The 26906-nt window shown below is 35.7% G+C and overlaps 1 protein-coding gene across 1 annotated transcript in view; it reads left to right on the top strand.

The window, feature by feature from the left end:
* SH2D4B (SH2 domain containing 4B) overlaps positions 1-26906 on the top strand; it is a 137381-nt gene that overhangs the window by 19290 nt on the left and 91185 nt on the right. Inside the window, exon 3 of the mRNA XM_074296651.1 lies at positions 244-391. Within this exon, the coding sequence (XP_074152752.1) occupies positions 244-391 (148 nt within the window). The remainder of the gene's footprint in view (positions 1-243; positions 392-26906) is intronic.

Genomic DNA, 26906 nt, shown 5'->3' with positions numbered 1-26906 from the left:
AAGGCTTCCCAGCCGAATAGTTCGTCAGGCTGAATTTGTTCTTGGGAACATTGCTGATTTGTGGTTAGTGGGAGCACAGACATGACTGGAAGTGGGTTTGCCTGGACAGTTATGCAGGTGTTTTGACAAAATGCCTTGGCCCTCAGAGCTCATGTTATAGACCTCCCTCCCCTTTCCCATAGAAACCCATTTTCTTCTCTTTAGTAAAGTATATGACATCTTTCTCAATATATCCCATTTTAGAGAAAAGAAGAGGAGGAGAGGAAAAGGGGAGAAATGCAGATTCGCCTTCAGGAAGAGCTGAGAGCCAAAGAGTTATACTGGACCTTGAAGCAAGCCCAGCAGCAGAGCCAAGCCAGTGAAAAGGAGGAGCGTGAGTGGGAAGAGCAGTGTGAGTAGACTTCATGTTTGCAGTTTGGCTGTGAAAACAGCAAAGGGATTTGGGCTGACAACTCTTTAGTTCTATTGAATGACTTCATCAGTGTCTCCATTTTTAAGATTCCTTAACTGTTAGTATGGTTCTGAGTCTCAATAAACAGAAAGAAAGCCATTGTTATCTCTACTATGGCATCAGGCTTTGCAAACAGCATATAAACTACTGATAAAACTCACCTATGTGAAAGGGATCTAGAGAAGCATTCCCTTTTTCCTATCATGGCAGCATCCTTGGGGGTCTGGTCTGGCCCTTGAAAATGGAAGCATCCATATGATAATAGCCCAGGAAGTTGGAACCTGACTACCTGACTACAAAATGACCTTACACTGAAACTATAAGGGGCTGTGTGATTTTATTCTAAAATAGAAAACACAACTCTAGCTTTTATAAAAGTAGCAAAGTAGATTAAATAGGCAACCAAATAACCAGTGACTATACTGATCCTCTGCTTGGTTTTTAAAGCTCTTCATTACCTGACTTCTTCTGAACTTTTCAGTCAGCTTGCACCTTAATCCATTTCCTGTGCTCTAAGATCCATGAGTTTGACCTCTTTGGTCTTTTTCACATAAGACATACCATCTCCCAGCTCTATGTATTTTTATTCTCAGTCTCCCATGCTCGGAGTTTACTCTTATGATTTTGTTCCTGCTTTGTAGATGTTCCTTATTTTCTTCAAATCTCTGCTAAAATCTTGTTTTCTGGAAGAAACCTTTCCTATTTTTCTCACTGCAAGTACCTTCTCTCTGAGATAATGTTCAATTTATCATTATATATCATGTTTATAGATAGTTGTCTGCATGTCATCTCTTTCCTTTCCCTCAATTCCCTATTGCCATTAGACTTTGAATTATTTAAAGGCAAAGTTGTTTTTGGCTTTCTTGTATCTCTTGGCATAAAGCCTGGCACATAGTAGGTTCTTAAAAAAATGCTTGTTAATTTGACTTGATCAATCACAAAGGGGTCAGATAGCACTAAATAGAGGGGTTGGCAGAATTGCTTTGGTGTCAGGATGTGTACTTTGAGACTTATACAAAGATTTTAACTATATTTCCATATCCTTTCTCTCCTTCTTCCATTATTTCCCTCTAGAAAAAAAAAGGGCTTGGTATAATCATCTAGAATTATATATCTGCTCTCTAAGTCACAGTGACAAAATGTCAGCTAGCAAGGCAGTAATAATGAAACAACCAGAATTCTTTGGAAGAAATAAATATAAAATAAGATTCCCCTCCCAAAGGTTTTTTTTTTTTTGTCATCAGGAATGGATTAACAAATTCAGAGGTTGGATTCTCTTTCAGGAGAACAAATTATGCCTGAAAAGTCAAAAGACCGGAAGAGACAAGTTAATATGGTTTTTGCTCATCTCTTAGTTTTATCTCCTCAATGGGCTCTTACTACTAGAGAGAAAACTGTGAGGGTACTAAGGAAAAATCTTTAATGTTAGCTTCTGAAAGAGCAATTTTGGTCATTCTTATTACTAATAATAGCATACATGTCTATGATGCTCTTAGGCTTAGAAAGCATTTTTCTCACAAGAACCTTGTGAAGTGATAGGTCAAGTATTAGCCCATTTTAAAGATGAGGGAAACGAGGCGTAGATTTTCTGAAGGTCATGATAATTCATCAGTTTTAGAGCAATGACATTTTTTGATGTGACTTCAGGCGTGGGTGGGAAAAGGAAAAATGCCTACTACTTAACATTTAAATGGTCTTTTAAAGTTTACAAAGTTCCCTTCACAATAGCATTGTGAAATAGGCACTATTATCATGCCCATTTTTATATGAGAATGTTGAGGTTCAGAGAAACCAAATGAGCCTTGAATTATATTCAGATCATCCTTGTAGGCAGTGTCTTGTCTTTGAAAAATTGTTTCTATTTGTTTGGGCCCTAAGGAATCTGCTGAAAATAAGATTGACAATGTTTTTCTATTAAAAGTATTTGAAATCAAGAAATCATTTTATAGGAAAGTGTCTCCAAAAGTCACTTAGTCCATGCCTTTGTTTTTCTTTAGGGCCAAATAATTCCCTATGGATAGTAATTCCCTATGGATAGTACCTCTCTTCTTTCTAAGGTATTTCCCAAAAGGTGATTCCCTGGCTTTCTGTAGTAACTGATAGTGTAATAATTCTCCACTCCTAAGAATTTTTAAGTATTCCTATTGTGTCATTAATATTGAATACTAATTAACATAAATATTATATTATTCTTAGCAATCAGTCAATAAAATTAATAGTATTAACTCCCATTTATCTAGAATCTAAAACAATTTAAAACTTAAACAGATATTTCTTTTGCTAGTTCTAGGTAATAGTAATTGATGAACATTATATTGATGATACTCAGGCATAACAAAGTCTTGACAGTCAAAATCCTGAATAATCAAGGATAATTTCAATTCTATTTAATGTCATTTTAGGGACAGCTGTATTTTATTGTATAGTTAATCTATGACTTACAAATGGGTATTCTCCATCAAAAAATCCATTCAATGGGTCATATGTCATATATTTTAATAGAGAGAGGAGAAGGGTGTCTGTGGAAAGAGGAGGGGATAACGCCTACATTATATGGGCTGTAAAGGCCAAGGCATTTTGTCAAAATACCTGTATGACTGAAAAACCACTCACATTCACTACTGAATGCTAAAGTTTCTGCTGCCATGAGAACTTTTGAAGAAGCAGTTGATTCAGAATTAGAAGGAGAGAAGAAACTTTACAAGTAAGAGATATTTAAGGAGTCTGATTCTAGAAGATTCCCAGGTCAGCTTGGCTGGCTATTGGAAAGAATCTTGGACTTCTTTTCAGTCAATGAGCACTATCTTTTAAAAATGTAAATAAATTGAGGGGGAATTTTTTTCTTTTTTTTCTCTCTTTTTATTAATTTTATAATTATAATTTTTTTGACAGTACATATGCATGACTATTTTTTATAACATTATCCCATGTATTCATTTTTCCAAATTTTCCTTTCCTTCCCTCTACTCCCTCCCCTAGATGACAGGCAATCCCATACATATTAAATATGTTACAGTATAACCTAGATACAATATATGTGTGTAAATCCAATTTTCTTGTTGCATGTTAAGAATTTGATTCCGAAGGTATAAGTAACCTGGGTAGGAAGATAGTAGTGTTAATAGTTTACATTCAATTCCCAGTGTTCCTTCTCTGGGTGTAGGTGTTTCTGTCCAAGTGAGTTGGATCTTCTTTATGTTGAAGATATCCACTTCCATCAGAATACATCTTCATACAGTATTGTTGTTGAAGTGTACAGTGATCTCCTGGTTCTGCTCATTTCACTCAGCATCAGTTCATGTAAGTGTATCTCCAAATCTCTCTGTATTCATCCTGCTGGTCATGTCTTACAGAACAATAATATTCCATAACATTCATATACCATAATTTACCCAATTCTCCAATTTATGGGCATCCATTCACTTCCCAGTTTCTAGCCACTATAAAAAGGGCTGCCACAATCATTTTGGCACATACAGATCCCTTTCCCCTTTTTAGTATTTCTTTGGGATATAAGCCCAGTAGTAGCACTGCTGGATCAAAGGGTATGCACAGTTTGATGACTTTTTGGGCATAATTCCAGATTGCTCTCCAGAATGGCTGGATTCTTTCACAACTCCACCAACAATGCATCAGTGTCCCAGTTTTCCCACATCCCCTTCAACTTCATCATTATCTTTTTCTGTCATCTTAACCAATCTGACAGGTGTGTAATGACATCTCAGAGTTGTCTTAATTTGAATTTCTCTGATCAATAGTGATTTGGAACACTCTTTCATATGAGTGGAAATAGTTTCAATTTCATCATTTGAAAATTGTCTGTTCATATCCTTTGACCATTTATCAATTGGAGAATGGTTTGATTTCTAATAAATTAGGGTCAGTTCTCTATATATTTTGGAAATGAGACCTTTATCATAGCCTTTAACTGTAAAAATATTTTCAATTGAGGGGGAAATTAATGTAATTAGATTTTTCTCCTAACATCTAGGTATAATCAGCCACACTAAAGGGAATGATGGTTGATCTGGGAAATGAAGGTCTCAGAATGCAATTGATATTGAAATGTAGAGAAAAGAGAGGGGTAGATAAAACTTGTCTGAATGGTGCAGAAGAAAGAATGGGGATTTTTCAGTAAGAGGAACCAAGGACTGACTTTTGAACTTATTGCTTAGATGATCTTAAACAAATTGTTTTAACTTTTTGGGCTTCAGCATATTAAAAATTGGTCTCAAAGTCCCCCAGAGTTCTCAAACTTCGATCTGTGATTATCAGTTCAGAGGACCCAGAATTCATCTTACTGCTTTAAATATGCACACAAATTAGAGCTATTAAATACAATTACTTACTTGTTTGTATTCCCTAACTAACTCTGATCCTGGTAGCTCTCTGCCTCATCCCTCACTACTAGACTATTGTGGTAGACTCTGGTTGGTCTCCCCAGATTATGGCTTGTTACAGCAGTCTGCCTTCCACTAAGATGTCTAATTGATCTTCCTAAACTGTGGATGTGACTATTTCATTCCCTTATTTATTAAACTTCAGGGATTCCCTGTTACTTCTAGGATCAAATGTAATATCCTCTCTTGGCATTCAAAGCCTTCGTAACCTGGTTCCTATCTAGGTTTCCAATTTGCTTTGCTGGAGGATTCCACATACTCTGCCATGCAGGGACACTGATAGACTTACTGCTCCTCAAACCTCTTACTCCCAATTCTTTTTATTTTCCCCTGCTGTACCCATGTCCATTTGCCTCACTCCCCTCTGCCTTCTGAGTATAGAGACCCAGATTCAAGTCACACCTCTAATTCATTAGAAAGTTTTTTAACCTGTCATTGGCTCAGGACACTCTCTATAATAATAAGTTACAGAACAAGAGGAAAATAAAAAGAAAATTACTAGTTACTCCAAAAAGTGATGTTAAATAATCCCATGTTGCAACAGGCAATTTTTTTGCACCTTCCTAATTGACTTGCTATCCCACTCACCACAATAACTTTCCCAAAACTTCCAGTGGTTTCCCTTTCCCTTTCCATCTCAGCTGAGAAGCTTGCTCCATATTTCACTGAAAAAAAAAGATCATAGGCCCAGAACCTCTTCTTCCTCCTCCTTATCTCCTGTCACTCAGTTGTCTTTTGCTACTATCTCTTCTATCACTTCATCTCACATAAAAAGTGGATCTACTTCTTACCAAGTTAAAACCATTCCTGATTTTTTTCCTCATTTTCATCTTTGCCTTCTGACATCTTTTAAACATCACATAAAATTTTACTTTCTATAAGAAACCTTTCCCAATTCCTTTTAATGCTAATGCTTTCCTTTTATTGATTATCTTCAATTTATCTTGCATAAATCATCCATTTGTATATAGTTATTTACATGTCACTATTTAGAGCAGGATCTCATCCATCCATAATTTGCTTTTCTTTGCATCCCTAGTTCTTAGCATACTGCCTGGCACATAGTAAATGCCATTAATAAATATTTATTGACTATTATTGATGATATCAGAGGATCTGTCCAATTAATAATACTTGCCTTTGCTTTTATAAAGTTGTCTGCAGGGAAGGTGCTTTTTAAATCTTAAAACATGATGTAGAATTGAGCTATTATTACGGTTAAACTTTAAGGTTATTGGACACATATCTCACTCAAGTCATTGCTTATAAAGGGCTGAACAACTACTTGATGGTAGCTGTGGTTTTTCATGAACTTAAAATTCTATAGAACTCATGGGTATAGTGGTAGAATTCAAGAATTCATGCACTTTGTGCCACAACAGGCTTTCTGAGAAAATTTTCTGTCAGAGATTTTATAAAATTCCTGTTACCATCTTTTGGGAATAGCTATGAATATTGGGAAAGAAAAAATATTTAAAATCTTCACTAGTATTAATGGGCATAGGAAAAAAAGATGGGAGGAGTATTAAGGATGTGTCTGCTTTAATTATTCTCCAAGTAACATTTTATATATATTTTTCCACTGCCAAACTCCTAGAAAAACTCATCTAAACTTACTGTTTCTACTTCGATTTTCTAAACAAACTTAAAGCTAACTTTCTGACAGAAACCATCGTCTCTAAGATTATCAACTATATTCAAACTCATAAATCTAGTAGCCTTTTCTCACTTCTTATCCTTCTTGATTTCATCTTTGGAAAATTTTGACTACATCTTCAGCTTTTTTCCTTTCTCAGCTTCCCCCTGCTGGTTTTCTTCCTACTTCTGTGACCATTCTTTTTTAGTCTCATTTGCTAAAATACCTTCTATTTCCCACTCTTAGCTGTGGACATTCCCCAAATTTCTGTCCTGGGTCTTCTCCTGTCTCTTTACAATCTCTCTCTCTTTTGGTGATTTCATCAACTATCTAGGTTCAATTGTCACCTCTATGATAATGCTTCCTAATATTTTTCCTGACTTCCCGTTTTTCATTACTAATTGTCTGTTGGAAATTTGCATATGGATTGTTCCGTAGATATTTCAAACTCAACATATTATCAATCTTACTTATCCTACAAACTTCACTAATCAGGAAGAGGGTGCTATTGTTCTTCTAGTCTCCCAGGTTCATACCTTGGAGTCATCTCCAATTATTTCTTCTTCTTAATCTTATATGTAATCAATCACCAAGTCTTGTCAGTTTGATCTCTATCACATCTGTCCAGTTTATCTTATTTTCTCTATTAACAAGGTTATTGCCCTAGTTGAGGCTGTCATCATCTTAGACTATTATAATGCACTTATAATTAGTTTCCTAGCATCCAATTTCTTTCTTTCCAATGTATTCTCTACCCAGTCAGTGAAATAATTTTCCTCAAGCATAATCACTTGACTCTGGGACTCTAACAATCCCTTTTTGTCCACCAGGTAGACCATCACATAGCACTTAAAAGTCAGCTTTTTCAGACTCTGTCTCATGAATTCAGCATTCTATTTGAACTGACTTAGTTCCTGGTCCCTGAAGTTGGCATTTCACTGTACATAAGAACTTATACATAAAATCTGGTACACAAAATCTTTCTTCCTCGACTTTACTTCTTGGAATCCTTAGAATGTTTTCAAGACTCATTTTATTTACCACCTCTTATAGGAAGGTTTTTCTTTTCCTACCAATAGCTATTCCCTTTTGTCCCTCAAATTATCTTCTATTCACTTATGAATTCTCATAAGGAAGTATCTTGAGGTCAAGGATTCATTCATTTTTGCTTCCCCAGTGTCTTTCACGGTGTCTTGTACATAGCAGATACTTAAAACATGTTCATCAAGCATAATAAAAGACAGTATATTTTAAATGTTTTTTGAAAAGTAAAATGGCAAATAATCAAAAGGGAATATATATGATATAAATCTTAGAACGTTGGGAGAAATCTGTCTTGGAGGTGAAAAGTAATCAATTACATGTGGATATTTCAGGATGTTTTCATAGATTCATAGACTATATGAACTGGAAGGAACTTTAGATGACATCTTACCCATTCCCTTCATTATATAGATGAAGAAAATAAAATGCAGAGAGCTCAATTTCTCTCCTCAATTCTTCTTTTCTCTCTTTAAAATATTAAAGTGGAAAAAAAGAAATGTGATGGTCTAGTGCATTTCAGGCTATAAAGAATTGAAATTATCTGGCTTATGGACTATAGTTTTGCTAATTAATGTACTGTGTGATAATAGAAAATGGAAAACCATTCTAAAAGAGAAAATATACAATTATTCCAGTCTTGTGTTTTTCCTCTTTTCATTTAGGGTTTCTTAAAGACAGATTAGCTGAACTCAGGAACCTGCCATTCACATGCAACTGAGTTATTCTGCACCATATTAATTTAATTTGAAGGAAACAATGGTGCATTAATCCGATATGATGCCTAGTTATCAGAATTTCTTGTTAAAACCCCAAATTAAATTCTCCAAGTTAAAAAAAAAAGAAGGAGAATTTATCTCATGTGGGATCATTTGAATATGGAGTTAACTATTCATTCTGAACTGCAGAATTGGTCGTAGGTCTCTAGGAGATGCTGAGAATGAATTTAATTTACCAGTTTACCAGCTGTGAATGGTTTGGCAGGATAAGGGCAGTTCAAGCTGGAGGCATGATCCATTCACCCAGAGAAGTTTCAAACTGCATAAATTTAAAATATGATCCACTGTAATTTAATGGATGAACTTTTTTCCCCCAATGAAGTCTCACCAATTTCTTTCTCAAGGAAGGCTGATTCTAAGTATGTATTTTTAATATTCATTCAAATTCACCATTTAATTTTTAAAAAGTATTAATAGAGTTTGATTTTAGACTTTCATTTTCCAAAGTATCCTTTCTCTCTCCCCATCCACAACTATCTCATATCAAAAAATAAAAAAGGAAGAAAAAAAGAAATTCAGAATAATTAGTCAACACATTAGCTTTATCACTATATTCAATATTTTATAGCTATAGTCTCAAGTAAGGGAGAAAGGTACATTCTTATATATCTCCTTTGGGGCTAAAGTAATTCATTATAATTATAAAATTTAGGCTTTTTTCCACTTACATTCAACAAATATTTATTAAGTACATACTATGTGCAAAATACTAGACTAGATGCTGAAGGTATAAAAGAAAAAATTGAAACAATACTTGCCCTCAGGGAGTTTTTTATTCTCCAGAAAATAGAGATGAGACACCATACATGGATAAATGAGTATAATATAATTAACAGTGAAAGAACACTAACAACCTGAAGGAGGAAGGATGGAAACAAAGCTAGAACTTAAAGGAAGATTAGATTTTTGAGAAGTACCATTGAGGACCAAATGTTTTATAGTTGTTTGATGACCAGTACAAATATGTCATGAGATATTCCTGAAAGGAACAATGGTTGATTAAGAAATTGTGACAAGTGAACTATAGAGGTACATGAAAAGTGAGTTAGATATAATGCTTAATTTTACATTAAATTATTATTATTATTATTATTATTATTATTATTTATTATTATGTAATGGAATTATTGGGAGATTGACAAAAATGAAAGTGAATCATAAGGGGGAAATTCTGGAGAAAAAAGAGATATCAGTTCATGCAAATGAGATCAAATCATTGTTTTAAATGTACCCTTTTATGCTTATGAAGTCACAATGTTTGCTTCCCTCATTTTTTTTGCTTCTGAAAGAAATTTTGCTATGAAAATGAGGAAATTTATGGTTGCTCTGTTCCAGCAGTTAGAAACCATAAGCAGTCCTGACTGATGAGAATTTCAGAGGGAACTAGAAACCATTCAAAAGTGATATGAGGATTCCTAAAACTGTTATGGAGGAGATATTTAGGCTCTTTAATGATCTTGCTAATAATTTAGCCAAATAGTGGGAAAAGAACTATAAACTTGTAGTTGGTGGAGTCAGATATGCAATCCAGGATAAATTATTTCACTTCTTTGGCCCTTAGTTTCCTCATCTATAAAATGGAGATAATAACACATATCCTATATATCTCACAGGATTGTTGTAAGGAGCCAATAATGTAATATAGGTAATATTGACACTTGGTTGAAAAAAAACCAAGCAAACAAAAAAAATAACCAAACAACAATTGTGTGTGTGTGTGTCTGTATACATACATACATACATACACACATACATATATATGTATATATGTATATATATATATATATATATATATATATATATATATATATATATATATATATATATATATATATATATATATTAAGAGTGATATCCTTTTGTTCAGTCATTTTTCAGGCATGTTTGACTCTGACATCAACTGGTTGGAATGATTTGCTATTTCCTTTTCCAGATTATTTTACAGATGAGGAAATTGAGACAAATAAGATTAAGTACTTATACTTGTACAGGATCACACAGCTGGTTAAATGTCTTAGACTATATTGAACTCAAGTCTTTCTGACTCTAGGCCTGTCACTCTTTCCACTTCATCCACCTAACTGTCCTGTACTGATATCCTAGGGAAGAGATAATTTGAAAAAGACCTAGCACTTTTAATGGGCTTCATGTTCAGTACATCTGCATGGCTACAGAGCAGTGACTTCCATGTTGTCTTTGTTAAATTTTGTTGTTATTATTTATAAAACTTCCATGAGATGATAACTAGATTCTATACCCTCAAATTTGTAGGAATATCAACAACACCTGAATAATGCATGTACAGGAACATTTCTTATGTTTTTTTGAAGATCAAAAAAATTAATCCTGCTTCCCTCAACCATTAATTAGACATACCTATAGAAGTTCAGTTATCACTGAGCAGATATTGATAGATTATTGTTATTATTCAGTTTTATTGGTTATGTCTGACTCTTTGTAAACCCATTCTGGGGTTTTCTTGGCAAATACACTGGAGAGGTTTGCCATTTCCTTTTCTAGCTCATTTTACAGACGAAGAAATTGCAACAAACAAAGTTAAATGACTTGCCCAGGGCCATACAACTAGTAAGTGTCAGAACTCAGGAGGATAAATCTTGTTTTGATTCCAGGCCTGCACTCTATCTACTGCACTACTTAGCTGCTTCAAATAACAGAAGCTTAGGGAGCATTGTGAAAAATGGATAAAAATGCTTATGTTTCCTTTTTTACATTTAGGAAACTTGAAAAACAATGTAGTGCAAAGAATGCATCATTGGGGAACTCAGGTTGATCCTCAACCCATATGTTAAATCCTAGTGAATTGTATGACCAGAGAAAGGTTAAGGGCTAATAAATATCAAATGCAAGATTTGAACCCAGATTTCAGTCTAGCATCCTATCTATTTTATCATATTGCCTTTATGTAATGAATGAAAGTGGCAATGTAACTTAATCCAGCACGGATTTCCCAATACAATAGTCCTTGAGCCAAAGATCATAACAAGCATTTGTTAAATATTTACTAAATGTCAGATATTATTTTAGCATATAAAGTCAAAAGTGAATGAGTCTCAACCCTTATAGAGATTACAATCTAGCAGAGGGATTTAGCATAATTACATATATATATACATATACATATATACACACACATATATATACATATACATATAGATACATATACATATATATATATACATATATATATATATATGCTATATATATGTATAGACATGTGTGTGTATATATATACTTCCAGTCACCATTTCTGGTAAGGAAATAAATGAGACTCAGAGAAAAGGAAACTTGCCCTGGGTCACATAATTAGTTGGTAGCAAAGCCAAGATGAGAATTGAGATCTCTTTGCCCTCATGTTTGAGCTCTAGGCTTGTGTTGACATCAACCCAGACCAGCTGGAATTCCATACTCTATTGCTAGTTTGGCTTGGCTTGGGAGATTGACTTGGCTCCTGCTCTTCAGCTTTTCACTTTATCCTTTTTGGGATGAGCATGTAGGCTTTTTTTAAATTGGAGTATGAAAGCTCAAGGCTGAGGAAGGTCATCAAGATTGAATATCCCACTCATAAGAAGATGCTCATACTGCTCTAGGAAGGGATTTAGAACTATGACAGATTCCTTTTCTCCGTGGCTATTTTTTCTCAGGTTCTTTAAGTAGTATACAATAGAATGCTCAGGTAGCTACAGCACAGTGAATAAATGGAGATGATTTTGACCTAGAAAAAGAGAGGAACATTTATGAGGGCTTGCATTCATATGGATTTGGGGATAAAATTTCTTGCTTGGTATAAATATACAAATTCAAAATGCTTTTATAAATAATATAATTCTCAAAAGTGACACTAAAGACAGAGACACAGATATTTCTGTGTCCATAGGATGGAATTAAATGGCCATTTTATGCTTATGATCGACCCCTATGATCTTTCATGTGGCTGATAAAGAAGGGTCAATGGGAAATCATGAGAGAGGATTTATTGGTAGGAATGAGAACATTCAGGGGAAAATCTTGTATGTCCTTTGATCTTACTTATTAGTTCTAATCAATTCAAGAAATGTTTAATTTTTCTTATTAGAATCTTTTGGCTTGCTCTTTTACCACCTCTAGAATGTTAGAAGTAAAATCTATATTCCAAGTTATATAGCAATTCTGAGAACCAGTTTGAGGATGCTTTCTTTTTTTAAGGTGGGGAGGGGATAATTTATTTTTTTTGAATCAAGAAAGCCCTATCCTAATAACAAAAGGAAGTCACCTCCTCAGTCTAGTCAAATTTCTTATTAAATTTAAGTGAGAAAAAAGGGGAGGAAAAGAAGCATTTATTAAGTACTTACTATGTTCGAGGAACCATGCTAAATGCTTTATAAATATACTCTCACTTAATTTTCACACTAATCTTAAGAGGAAGGTGCTATTTTCATCCTCATTTTATAGTTGATGTCACTGAGTCAGATAAAAGTTAAATGATTTGCTTAAGATAACTTGTTAGTATGTGTCTGAAGCCAGCTTTAAACTTATTCTCATGAATTCTCATGATTCCAAGCCCAGAACTCTAGCAGCTGCACTGACTCTACCAGCTAACTGCTGGGGATGAGGTATCATTCTTTCCATTCCAAGCAGCTAGAAGATCATGAGATGCCAGTTGATAATTATTATTTTTCACAGGTTATAAATAAGCAGACTCTTAACAGATTTTAGGTCAATTAGTAGGTGAGAGTAGAGAAATCCCAGTCTAAAAATACTTCCAATTTAAATAGCACTTTTCTTTTGAAAGACTCATTGTTTTCATACTATTTCATTTGTCTCACAATATTTATATGAAACATTAATTATTCTCCCCATATGGAGAAAGTCAGAGAAGCCTCAAGAGCATATTCTAAGAATCTAAGGCAAAATTGAGAATAAAGCCTATTCTTGTCCATTGTATTTTCTATTCATAGAGATTTCCAGTAGAACAGCTTCAAATATGGATATAATAGTAAATATCTTTCTGGGTATTTCAAAGGGGCTTCAGTGACTCCAACCTTATTCTGCAAAGTAACAGGGAAGCAGTAGTGATAACCCAGGCCCTCCTCTCCTATTGCTGAAATTAATCTTCCAGGAGTAGACTGGCCAAGTTCCATCATCTCTTGCCTCCATGCAGCCAAGTTTGACTCTGGGGCAAGATGTACAAGGGGTCAGGGTGAAAAATGAGCCATAGGGTGAATAGCAGGGTTGTAGGAGGTGAACATGGCGACAGTATCAATGTCATTAGCTAATTAAGTAAAGGGATGAAATTTAGAATGGAACAAAGATTCATCTCTCAGCACCACATTGTCTCCAAGTGGTTTGTGTCTCTAGAGAGTGGATTATCTACTTCTACTTTTAGTGTCTGCTTTCTGTAGTTCCTTTACATCTTGCCAGACCAAATAAGACCAATGAAAAGATCCAAGACTTCAAGGGGGTATGTCTTCACAATGGCAAATTATTATTTTTGCTGCTACTTTTGAGGTAGGAAACACACTGGATAAAACATCTTAATTTATCAGCAACAATAAAATAATCAGGCAGAAGATGACTAAATATAAATTAGGGATTTATTTTGATGTTTATTTTATAAGATAATATTCTGCTGTGGAACCAAAATAAGTTTGTGACCAATGTTTCCCTTACTTTTTAGTAACTTTAGAACTGGATCAACACATGGCTTTCCATGCCCATTAACAAAAGTTTTTGTCCAGAAATTATTTTTTTTCTTTTAGTTAATAAATGCGATTTGTGGAGCAAAGTGACTGTGTTCCTTCTGAAGAGGCAGTGAGAATGCCAGGAAAGATGTGGAGATTTATTGGGGTAGAAATTCCAATATTTCATGCTTGCATGTAACAGCTAAGGATTCCTCTCTTGATACCAGAGACAATTACTGAAAAATTAAGCTAAGCATTATAATCATATCAATTCCCACAAGTTAGGGGAAATTGTTCTCATAACTTCTGATGGCACCATTGGGAGGTGAAATTAAATGGTAAATGTTAACTTCTCAAGTGTATCTAAGTTTGTTATATTCTAATGATGAAAATTAGAAACAACATCTCTGGACATTTTCATACTTTTTGAGCTGCATGACTCAGCATATGCTACTTAACTTCCCTGGGGTCTCAGTTTCCTCATCTGTAAAATGAGGGGATTGAAGTTTCTCCTTCTACTCAAAATTTATGGTCCCATCAATGTTTACCTTTTCTAGTTTTGTTTAATTTCTGATCTAATACTGACCAGTCGCTTTTTTCAATCATATGTATCATTTATCTGCTGATATCTGTACTGTTCCCACCATCTGTTAGGTATAATAAACTCATAAAAAGGCATGGCCTATATCTATTTAACCTTGCTGACTAGTGTGTTGCACAACATATATCATTCTGAGGACAGTTATTGACTATTTGATGATTATGATGATGAATGATGATCTTAGGATGATACTGGTTATGAGAGTGGTGACGGTGATGACAGACAGGTTTTTAGTGAAAAAAATTTCTGCAAAATGTCATTTTTTGACTAATAATAGCAATAGAGAGCAACTTTCATTTTTATCCTCCAGTGTTTTTCACAGCACCTTGGACCTCATAATAGATTAATGAGTTGTAAATCAGTAAACAAGCATTTTAAAGGGTCTATTATGTGCCAAGTGTGCTAAGTGTTAGAGATATAAAGAAAGGCAAAAACAGTATCTGATCTCAAGGAAGAAACAGGAAGAAACTTTTGACTGGAGGCTCAGACTCCTTATCAAATTTAGGAGAATGACCCAGGTAGGAAATATTTTTGTAACCATATTATAGCAAGAAAGAGTTTCTTTTAGGGCAGGGACATTGCCAATATCTTCCTCAATACTATGTTAAATGCATAGGAGGTAAATGGATTGTCTTGAACAGAAATTTATATAATGATAGCTTACTACTTTTATTTGTTTCAAATTTTACTTTTTGCTCAGCACTGAAGCTGGATGGATAGTTCTGAGGAAGAAGAAAGTTATTTGGACTTCAACAACTGTAATTGTATTGGTAAAGAAAACATTAGTCTAATAAAAGCCCAAGTATAGGACTGAGTGTTGAAGGAGAAAAGGCAGAAGATTTTTAAGATATTACCTCTTGGCAAAACTTTTTACTTTAATTCAAACTGCCAGTCTTTCATTGGGCCAAAAAGAACATCTGTTCCATTTTTGAGATACTTGTACCTTTAAACAAATTTTCTTATAATTTTTAGAGATAACAATGTGTTGTGACCATAAAAAAAAAACATAGTGAACCCTTTCAGCAATCATTAACCATGAAATACTGTCCATTTTAAAAAGTATAAAAAGACAACTAGAATTACTAATCTTTTCCAAAGAGGGTATTTGATTTGAGTTTCTTCCCTGACATAATAGTTGAATCTTCCCATGTATCCCTTAGGGATCCCTGGACTCAGTAATAGGCAATTTCCAAGAACATGAAAAAATGCTTCACAGTAAGGACATCGCTGCTGATAAATGCTCTGTGTTTTTCTCTAATCTCTGACTGCTTATTACATGTCTAGTAGCTGTTCCATAGGCAGTTTATTAGTATCTCAGAGCTTTGTTCCTTATAGTAACCATGATCCAGGTTCTGTTGAAAGTACTTGAGTGGATTTAGTTAGGGAATTTTTGACTTCATCTTTAATGATATCGAGTTCCTAGGACTCATGGAAACTTGCAGTAACATGTTTGGCAGGATATCATGAAAGGTCTATGAGAGGACAAGAGGAAAGATGGACAGGAAGAAAAGAAGTGGAGTTGTTAATCCTTCTCCGGTGTCTTTAATCAAACAACAAAGGGGTTATCAAAAGGCTTGTGAGATGATATAATGGGTATTCCACTCTACTCTGGCAGACCTCTCACAGGTCACTTAGTTTTAATGTTAGGGATGGCTTAAACCCCACTAAATGTTTGCCCCATAAACAGAGAAGAAATATATTTCAAAATCATTAAATTAAGGCAAATAGCAAAATAGATGAGCAAAAATCACATAATAAGATCATTCTCAGTCTTTATGAATAATATCCCCCTGAACAATCACATGCCAATGGAGAAGAGAACAAATTCCTTGAAAAATCACAAACTGGGTAGGAGGAATATCAGTACTATATGCTCTTTTTTCATTGTTGCTGTTGATTTGCTGCTGTCCCTTGCTGTGGTTCTGAAACTCTGAGTTGCAGTAGCTGTCAGCTAGTGATACTCTTCTATGATGCTATGGGTTTCTCTGCTGCATTAATGCTCCTCTCTGCTTCTCATACTACTTTACCACTACTGCTGCTGCTTAAGGGAATTGTCATCATTTTACAGAGTGAGAACACCCTAGCCAACATGCCTCAGGGCCAGTCAACCTATTCTCAACTTCAATGTTAGTTTTATTGCTCAATTCTGCTTGGTGGGCAAAAAGGCTGTTTAAGAAGCTCTAAGAGGAGAGTGACACTTTTTATCTCTTTCCTTTTGGCTTTTCTTCACCCTTCCTGACCCCTAGTAACTAACATTTGACCATGAAAGATCAATTGTCTTAAGGTTTCGATGTATCTCAAAAAGGGACTGGAAATATTAGAAAAGCATATAGCACAATTTGGTGGCCTTTGCTAAAGGAAGATGGAGCTGGATAATTCTTTTGGTTTACAGAGAAGAAATCAACTCCCAAGCCTCTGCCTTTCTAATGAGATAACCTATTATTCCCAAACATAAACATAGGTCAGTGTCCTCATTTTTCTTTGAATGTGTGAAGTTTATCAGAAATTTTCTTTATTCATGCTGGAGTATCTTTTTCTGGAAGATTTCCCCTTTGATCCACCCATCCAAATCATATCTCTCTGATAAGATCTGGGTCATGTCTCTTTTTTTCTCATTTAATACAATATGTAGATACTTCTACTTCCTCTGAGTTCATACAGCACTAGTCTTTACCACTTGCTCTTTGTCTTAATTGTAATATATCATATATAATCATATATATATATAGTTATAGTTATAGTTGTTTTATCTCACCAAGTAGATGGTTAATTCTTGGAAGGATGGGATAATTTTTTCCTTTAATTTCAAACAATTTCTACACAGTACCCATTAGGGTAGCCAGTGCCACAGTGGACAGAGTGCCAGCCCTGAAGTGAGGAAGACTTATCTTTCTGAGTTCAAATATGGTCTCAGACACTAACTAGCTGTGTGACTCTAGGCAAGTCACTTGATTATTTTACCTCAGTTTTCTCATCTGTAAAATGAACTATAAAAGAAAATGGTAAACTCTAATATCTTTGCCATGAAAACCCCAAATGGGGTCACAATGAATAAGATATGACTGAAACACACAAAAAACAGTGCCTACTAGACATTCAATAAATACTATGCCAAATGAATAAATGAAAATAGAGCTTCCGAGGACTCAGATGAGTTCAGAGAAACTTAGTTAGTCAAATTAGTAATAGCATCTACTGAGCTGCTATTATGTGTAGAACCCTAGTCATCTATGTTTTTAGCTTTTGTTAATTTTTATTAATCCTCTTAAACATGTGGCATTATTATGCTGGTCTTTTGTCCTATGAATATTTGAGTTAATGCATTATTATTATTTTCCTCACACCACTCTGAGTAACCAGAATGAAATCTCATTATAAATAAGAGTACTTCCAGCTTTATTTTGTGTAGCTTCACCTGAATTTTCTGCATTCTGCTAGATTTTTTTTGAACTGCAAAGGACTTTACATGCCAACTGCCTTAGACAATCCAATTATGTACTAAGAAGAGGGAAGTCAAACCCAAAGAACTCTGGGGACTTGACCAAGGTCATATAACTAACTAGCAACAGAACCTAGACTAGAAAGCAGGTTTCCCAATTCTTAGTTAAGAGTCTTTTCCACCATTTAGCTCAATTCAATAATTTTTTAGCCATGTACGGCATGATTTACCCTTTTGTACTACAGCTCATTTTGTAGATAAGGAATCTGAGGTAAATAGGGTTAAATGATTTGCCTAAGGTTACACAACTAAGACGTCTGAATTCAGATTTGAACTCACAAAGATGAATCTTTCTGGCTCACTGTGGCAACTAGCTGCCTACTTTCCACCATATCATGCCAGAACTCTGATTTCCTGTATCTAATGTCAATTTGAGAAAACCACAACCATTTATTAATTGCCTGGTAGGAACAAGGCACTTTGCTAAGTGCTGAGAATCCAAACACAAAATAAGCTCTTATTTTCAAATAATTTATATTGTTCTGGGGAGAGAGAAGGCTTTGAACATGCATATAAGTAAGCACATAGAAGGTATATGTTAAGAAATACAAAATAATTTTATTTGGGAAAAAGGACCACTGAAGGGATCAAGAAAGATCTCATGCAGGTGATGATTCCTAAGACATAGTTAGCAATTAACTAGTAATTGTGTATGGCAGTGGGGAGAATGGAGCATATTTAGACATCAAAGATCACTTGTGGGAAGTTATGGAAATGTCATACCATGTGGAGGAGGGCAGTTTGAATGGAATAGGATATACAAAGGAGAATGACATGAGACAAAAGAGTAGATGGGATCCAAATTATTTAAAATACCAAGATTTTGTATTTCATCCTGAAGTAACTAGGAGCCACTGAAGATTTTTGAAGAAGGAAGTACAGTAAGATTGAGTTTTAAAAATATCAATTTGTTGGTTGTATATTTGATAGATTGGAGAGGGGGAATGACTCAATCCAGGGAAATTGATTGGGAGGCCAAAGTAACGTTCAGGTAAAGGATGGTGATGTCTACCTTGGAAGACAGAGTCTGTGCTAATGGAGAGAAAAGAAATGGATGCAAGCAGTGTGGAGGAGGTAGGATTGATTAGACTTGATAACTGATTTAACATAGGGGTAGAGGGAGAAGGTCAAAGATAATATTAAAGTGATCAGACCTGGATGACTGGAAGAATTGTAGATCTATAGTGTGAAAGTTAATATAATAAGTTAGTTTTGTGCATGTCAAGTTTGAAATTTCTTTGGGGTATTTGATTGGAGATATACAAGAAGTGAGAAGTAATAATGAACAAAGGTTAAAGAGAAAGATTAGGTTTAGATTTAAGAGTCATTTGTATAGATGATAATTGAACTCATTTGAGTTTAGTGAGAATGAGAATGCTTCACAGCTCTGGGCTTGACATGGCTCTTTGGCAGGCCATATTATTCTAATGGATACTCCTGCCCTCTTCATCCTCTATTACTCTGATGCAATATTTCTATAGGTCTGTGATCTCTTTAATACAAGAATTCTCTACAGTGATAGAGATAGCAATTAATTTTTGCCCATCCTGTGTAACTCTTGTGCATATGCTTTCATAAATCCTTCCCATGGAATCTGATTACTATCTTAGGGGATTTCTCCTGGATATATTAACCTTTAGTGGCCACCAGTGGAGCAAATGAGCTACCCATTGGTTATATCTTGCTTTAGATATATGACTAACCTATTTATTTTTTCTGGCTTTACATTATGAAGGCCTTCTTTATACTTATTGTCCTAAACTATTCTTCACTGGTAACTTATTTTTGTGGCACACATAAGCATTAACTTTTCCATTGTTCTTTCAGTGACTTTTAATTTTTATTTTCTAGACACTGAGATTTTCCCTGACTTACATCTTCTATTCTCTCATTGTCATCAGATATCCTATGAAAGCCTAAAAATTCATCCTTCTAGGTTGGACAGGCAATATTCGAAACCATGGATTCAAATGTTGAAAATTCAAAATACCCACTAAAGCTCAAAACAAAACAAAAAAAAACCCCTCTACCTTTGTATTGACAGCCCCTGAGGGAACACGAAGAAAGCCTTCTCATACATAGATGGCTTATGAATTTTCCAGCAGGCAGCTTAATTCAAAATATCATGAACTATACTTTCTCTTTCTTCATTCTGACATTCTCTAGGGAATTCCCTTTTCTGTCGAGCATCATTTGTAGACCCCACATATCCTTCAGCATTCATAAAAATGAAATACAGGAGTCACAACTCAGCTACACTAACTCAATAGCTGCTGACTGCTTAACAGTGATGTAATGTCTTGAGGTTAATAATAGCTTGTAGTCATACAAAGCTTTAAGGCTTCCAAAGACCTTCACACATCTGAGCCTCACGCTTGGCAGGAAAGTGACCTATGTGTTACTATCCCCATTTGACAGATGTGGAAACTGAGGCTCAAAGACTTATTCAAGGACATACAACTAAGATGTAGATCTGAGTCTTAAGCCAAGCTCAGTGCTCCTCACTATCACTGCTGGCTCTCAGTTGTGGAGCTTGGCTTTCATTAGCTAAGGCTGGGTCTTAGGCCTTTTGATAGAACTTATGAACTAGATAGAATTTCCGGGCCTTAGAGATCTTCATGTTATGAATAAGAAAAGTGAACAGAGAAGGGAGCAGATTTGTCCACAGCAAATGTCCTGACTTAGGATGCCAGATTAATTCACTTCTCAAATCATCAGACTCTAGTCCGTTCTGGCACAAGCTAGAAAGAGTTAAACATGAAATGAGAAATTAGGCTTTTAAGCTGCTTTTTAAAGAAAAAATTAAGAGAGTTTTTTTTTTTTTTTTAGTTTCTCACTTCTATTCAATAACAAACACCTGAGTTATCAACATAGGACCTTCAGTACTTTTACTAAGAGCATGCATAAAATCCCTACAAGGAGACAGTTAGTGGTCATATTTTGTTTCAAAGGAGACATCTAAGGTAATTTCTCAAGACCAGAAATGAAGTCAGCAACTAGTTAGTGAATCAGATGGTCAATAAGCTTTTGCTAAATGCTTATTATGTGTTAGACACTGTTCTAAGTGCTGGGAAAGCAGAAAAAGTAAAAAAAAAACACAGTTCCTGCTCCTCAAAGAGTTTACATTCTGATGGAAATAACAACATGATAAAACTATACATATATACTATATATATATATATATTTATAATATTGAAGCCATCTCAGAAAGAATACACTCACCACTGGGGAGGGGGATGAAAAAGGTATCTGCTAAAGTTGGGATTTGAGCCAAATTAAAGAAAGCCAGGAAAAGTAAGAGGTAGAAGCAAGGACATGAAGCATTTTATGGGGGCCAATAGTGCAAAAGGAAAGGGACTATCATGTGGAAGGAAGCTGAATCACAGAGTTTGGGGAGAGAATAAAGTGTAAGAAGCTTAAGTGGAGGCTATCATACTATCTAGAACTGCAGGGGACATTAGAGTTTATTGAATCCAATCCTCTAATTGTGCAAATGAGGTTGAGAGAGGGCAGATGTGCAGAGAAATTGTGGAACATAATCTATATTAGCACTTGTATCTTTAATTCCTCTGAGGTCAAATTGGGGGGAGTCATTCAGCAAGGATATACTGACAGGTGGCGGTGCTTTCCACCAAGGAGATTGATAAGTCCCCATGATGTCAGGCAATTGTTAGTGTTCAAAGATTTGGACTATGGCTCATTCTTTCTCTCTGAAAAATGTAAAAGACTCCCCTTACTCTCTGTTTCCTAAATTTTACATGCCCTATCTTCTCCACAAGGCTGACTAGCCTTGAAAATGATCCATCCACCAACCCCTACAGGAATTAAAATCTGTGCCATTCAGAAAGTTTCATTACATTTAGAGTTGCAAGAGATCTCAGAGGTCATTTACTCTAATCTCTTTCATTGTACAGATGATGCCGACAGAAGTGACTTTCATAAAGTCAATAAAACTTGTTAGAAATAGAAGTGGGATTTGAAACCAGCTTCTCTGGCTCCCAATCCAGACCTCCTTTTGCTCATCCATCCTGTTTCTCATATTGACCATATAACCTCCTTTATTGTCCTGTCGTTCTATTCCAATTTTTTGGTGACTTTGCTCTGTCTCCCCTATATAAGACTCTGAATGGTTGAGTTCTACGGCTATATCATGTCTATGGTGTCCATATCACGTGGCATAGTGTCCTGAATTGACTTTAATAAATTTCTATGATAATGAGAGGAGAAGGTAGTACTCAAATCATTGTTGTCTTGGCAAATACTGTTTACTGAAAACTTATTGCAAGGGAAGGTACCTACCAAACTTTAGGCTCTCTAGGTGACATTAGACAGTCATAATTCTTAAGGAGCCTAGAGACAAACTGAAGTGATCATTAATAGGAATCACAATAACAAATAAACCTCTATTTATTCTAACAAATGCTTATTAAGTAATATTATTATATCCAAGGCATTGTTCCAGGTTGTGTATTCCACAAAGCTAATTCAAGACATGGTCCTTACTCTTGGTAACTACATTCGAATTTGGCAAAAGATGAGGATATAGGTGAATATAACAGAGGGTAGAGAGTGCTAAGATTAAATGAGCAGCCTAAGCAAACTGCTATCTAAGAGATCACTTCAACACTAGGGAATATGAGATAACTATGGCACAGCTAGGAAAAATAGGAAGCTAATAGGTTGACTTCAAGGGGCAAGTTTCCTGGCTCAGCTCCAGACATAGCACTTTGTGTGCACTATTTTCTGCTTTGTCGCTCTGATTTTAATAATCATGAGGCTTTTGAAAAAGATAAATACTGTGGCAAGTTAGGAAGGTCTTCCGCTCACTTCTATAGTATATGCTCTCTGGTAAATGGACCTACCCTACTCAGGATTCTGAGGTTGAGAGTGGGGAGAGGTCCTCTTCTAACTCTAACCCTAACCCTAACTTTAATCCTAACCCTAATTCTAACTCTAACTTAACCTAATCCTAATACTAACACCACAGTCCTTAACACTAGTTCTACCCAGTTGCTATCCCCTTTTGGCCTCAGTCCCCACTGCTCCCTTTGCATCCCATCTCTACTCTGGTACACTGAAAAGACCTGTGGATTTTTAGAGTCCTGGCAATAACTAATTTTGAATTCTGTCTCTTGTTCACTAGTTAGTTGTATGACTGTAAGTGAGAGACCTCACCTTTCAGGGGCTCAGTTTCATGATCTATAGAGTAAGACAATTGGAGTAGATCTCTCTGAAGATCCTTCTGGCTCCAAATCTGTGATCCTTCTGGCTCCAAATCTGTAATTCTCCGATCTGATATCTCCTCCTTTCACATTCTAACTTCTAGGGCTCACTGACTTCTATATTTCTTTCATCTGAAAATACCACATCTCTTGGTGCCCCTCTTTGAAGCTGGCTGTCTTGGAATTCCTACTCAAAGCTCTGGTCCTTACATCAATTGACACAGGAATTAGGCTTTGAAGGAAGAGAGAGACTTCAGAAGATTGAATGAAGAAGGTGGGATGCCTAAGCTAGTCACGAAGGACAGGATTAGTGAGGAAGAATTCATCTTTTTTTCTCATGTCTGCCCTCACCTGGTTATATTTTCTCTAGTTTCTGTGACAAATTCTCTCCTGTGGAACTGTCTCTGAACCAACCCTGGGCTTGATATTCCTCAAAAGTGATTTTGAGGCAGGAAATTAATTTCTCTTTCACCCTGACATGTGATCTTCTAGAGAATCCCATTCTAAAGAGTTGGTGTTGGTGTGTGCATATATGTCTCTTTCCCTCCCTCTCTTCCTATTTCCCTCTCTCTGACTCCATCTCCCTCTCCCTCTCCCTCTTTGTCTCTGTCTCTGTCTCTCTCTGTCTTTTTGTCTCTCCATATATGTCTCTGTCTATTTTTTGCCTTTCTCTGTCTCTGTTCTCCCCCCCCTCTCTCTCTTTCACACACACACACACACACACACACACACACACACACACACACACACACACACACACTAACACTAGTCCTACCCAGTTGCTATCCCCTTTTGGCCTCAGTCCCCACTGTTCCCTTTGCATCCCATCTCTACTATGGTACACTGGAAAGACCTTCTTGGAACTTCAGAGGCCTTGGTGGCCATCCTCAGGTAGTAAGTCTTGGAAGCTCTCTCTGATGTGTTGCAGAAATGAAAACTGCCATGGATGAGTCTTTCTTGTGGCAGGATCCAGAATATGTTTTAATTTTGTCATAGTTGGTTACCTCTGGAGAGGAAGCTCAAAGGCAAGAGCAGACAACAGATGGAAGGAATTCATCATTGAAAAATAGGGGAAAAAAGAAAGACATAGATAGAAGTTTTATGGACATTTCCGTTTATTAATGTCTCTGCTAGAGAACACAACAAAAGCCTGTTGGTGATTTGAAGTTTTCCCACTTCTCCCTCTTCCATCTCTTATCTCTTTCCTTATTTCCCAAAGTCTCAATGGATCTGAAAATTATCCTTGAAAATGTCCAGTAAATATCAATGTAAATTAGTTTTACTTCAAGCTCTTTCTTTACTATATTAATGACATTGAATGAAGTGCTTAAAATGACAATCACTGTGATATTTGGAGACTTAAAAAGAAGTTGACTCAGAAAAATGGATTGGTGGATCTTTCATCTCCTCACACAGAGACAATTGAGGTCTGTGCACTTACTTAGGATGTTCCCTGTGCCTGGAGTGCACTCTCCACCTTTGCCTTTTAGAATTCCTAAGCTTCAAGTTTGGTTTAGGGGACACCTTTTAGATGAAGGCTCTCCTGTTCCCCTTAGCTGCCATTGTCCCCCAGTCCAAAAGCTTCATATTTACTGTGTATATACAAGGATGTGTGGGTATCTTGTCAGTATATCTGTTTGATAAGGGCAGGGGACCCTTCTACCCTCTCTCTGTCTTTCTTTCCTGAATCCTTTCTTCTCTCTGAATCTCTTTCCTTCACTCTTTCCCTCCTTCCCTCCCTTGTTCCCTTCTTCCTTTCTTCATTTATCTTATCTGTCAATTTTTTTGGTCTTTTTATCCCCAGCATTGCTCCTGGCATAAACTAAATGTTTAATAAATATTAGATTATGTGAAGTAATTTTTAGTACTACTAGGCACAAGAATTCTATTCCATGATTCCTTCCCATCTCTATGTGAAATGAGCACAATAGTGAGTATTTTTCAATTCAATTGAGCAGACATTCATTAAGTGCCTAATAATAAGTAAAGAAATAGTATATAATTATGGATAAAGGGCAGATATTTATAGTGAAGACCTAGTTTCTGATAAATGCTGGTAAAATACTTAATCTCCCAGTACCATGGATAAGTAACATTTATTATATATCTAATATATTTCAGGGCAGCTGAGTGGCAGCCTGGAGTGAGAACTCAACTTTCTAAGTTCAAATACAGCCTCACACTTACTAGTTGTATGTCCCCTGTGGAAATCACTTAACCCTATTTGCCTTGATTCCTCATTGGTAAAATGAGCTGGAGAAGGGAAAGGGCAGATTATTTCAGTATGTTTGCCACGAAAATCCCAAATGAGGTCTCAAAGAGTTGGACATGACTGAAACAACTGAACAATAAAAATATATGCCAGGTACTGTGCTAAACACTGATAAGACTTAATCCTAGAGTCAATATGGAGTCACTGGAGTTTACTGAGTAGGAGTGACATGCTTCTGATCTGCATTTGGAAAATCCAATTGGAAGTATATGAAGGATATATTAGAATGGGGAGAGATGAAGCAGGAAGACTGATAGAAGATTATTCTACTAATCCGATAAGAAGTGATGAAGGCCTGAATTAGAGTGGTGGCTGATTAAAAAGAAAAAAAGGTAGAATTAAAAAGATATGGCCATTGATTGCTTAAATTGATGAAGTGAGAGAGACAGAAAGAATTTGAACATGATACCAAGTTGAAAAATGAGGTAAATAGAAGGATGTTGATGCTCTTGAGCATAAAGGGGAAATTTGCAAAATGGGTGGATTTGGAAAGATAATGTAGGGAGGAATGAATGAAACAAGCATTTATAATTATAATTTTTTTTGACAGTACATATGCATGAATAATTTTTTTTTACATTATCCCTTATATTCATTTTTCCAAATTTTCCCCTCCCTCCCTCTATTCCTTCCCCTAGATGACAGGCAATCCTATACATATTAAATGTATTTATTAAGCACCTACTTTGTGTCAAGGACTGTGCTAAATATGTTGTAAATATTGTCTTATTTTATCTTACAACTATCCTGGGAGGTAAGTGCTATTATAATCCCCATTTTTATATGTGATTTGTTCAAGTTTGCACAGCTAGTAAGTATACAAGGACAAATTTGAACTGTCTTCCTGACTCTAGGTTGCTCTGCTATCTAATGTTTTCCAGTGTCATGATATTTGTGGAGTCCCTAAAGCACTTGTGCAGCTTCTCTGGGTAATAGTTTAGGTTACATCTGCTTCAGGGGGTCTGTACCAGACTTTAAAGGGGGAACCTGGGAATTTGCATAGCTGAGAGAGGAGAATAAATATTGAGAGAGAGAGTTAGATATAGCCATATTGGAGATAAACCCAATATTTGTCCATTTCTCAGATATTATATCCCATGTGAGGTACTACATATCTTCCCACTTGCTTGAGTTCACTCCCTCTGGAATCGGACCATGGCTCCCTGAATTGAGATTGTATCCCTCCAATCTTTAGTCCCAATTTTATTTTATTTTATTTTTTGTTGAGGCAATTGGGGTTAAGTGACTTGACCAGGGCCACACAGCTGGGAAGTGTTAAGTGTCTGAGGCCAGATTTAAACTCAGCGCCAATGCTCTAGTCACAGTA

This window comes from Sminthopsis crassicaudata, chromosome 2 (assembly GCF_048593235.1).
Source record: "Sminthopsis crassicaudata isolate SCR6 chromosome 2, ASM4859323v1, whole genome shotgun sequence".
Taxonomy (NCBI): domain Eukaryota; kingdom Metazoa; phylum Chordata; class Mammalia; order Dasyuromorphia; family Dasyuridae; genus Sminthopsis; species Sminthopsis crassicaudata.
This window is presented reverse-complemented; position numbering and strand designations above follow the sequence as displayed.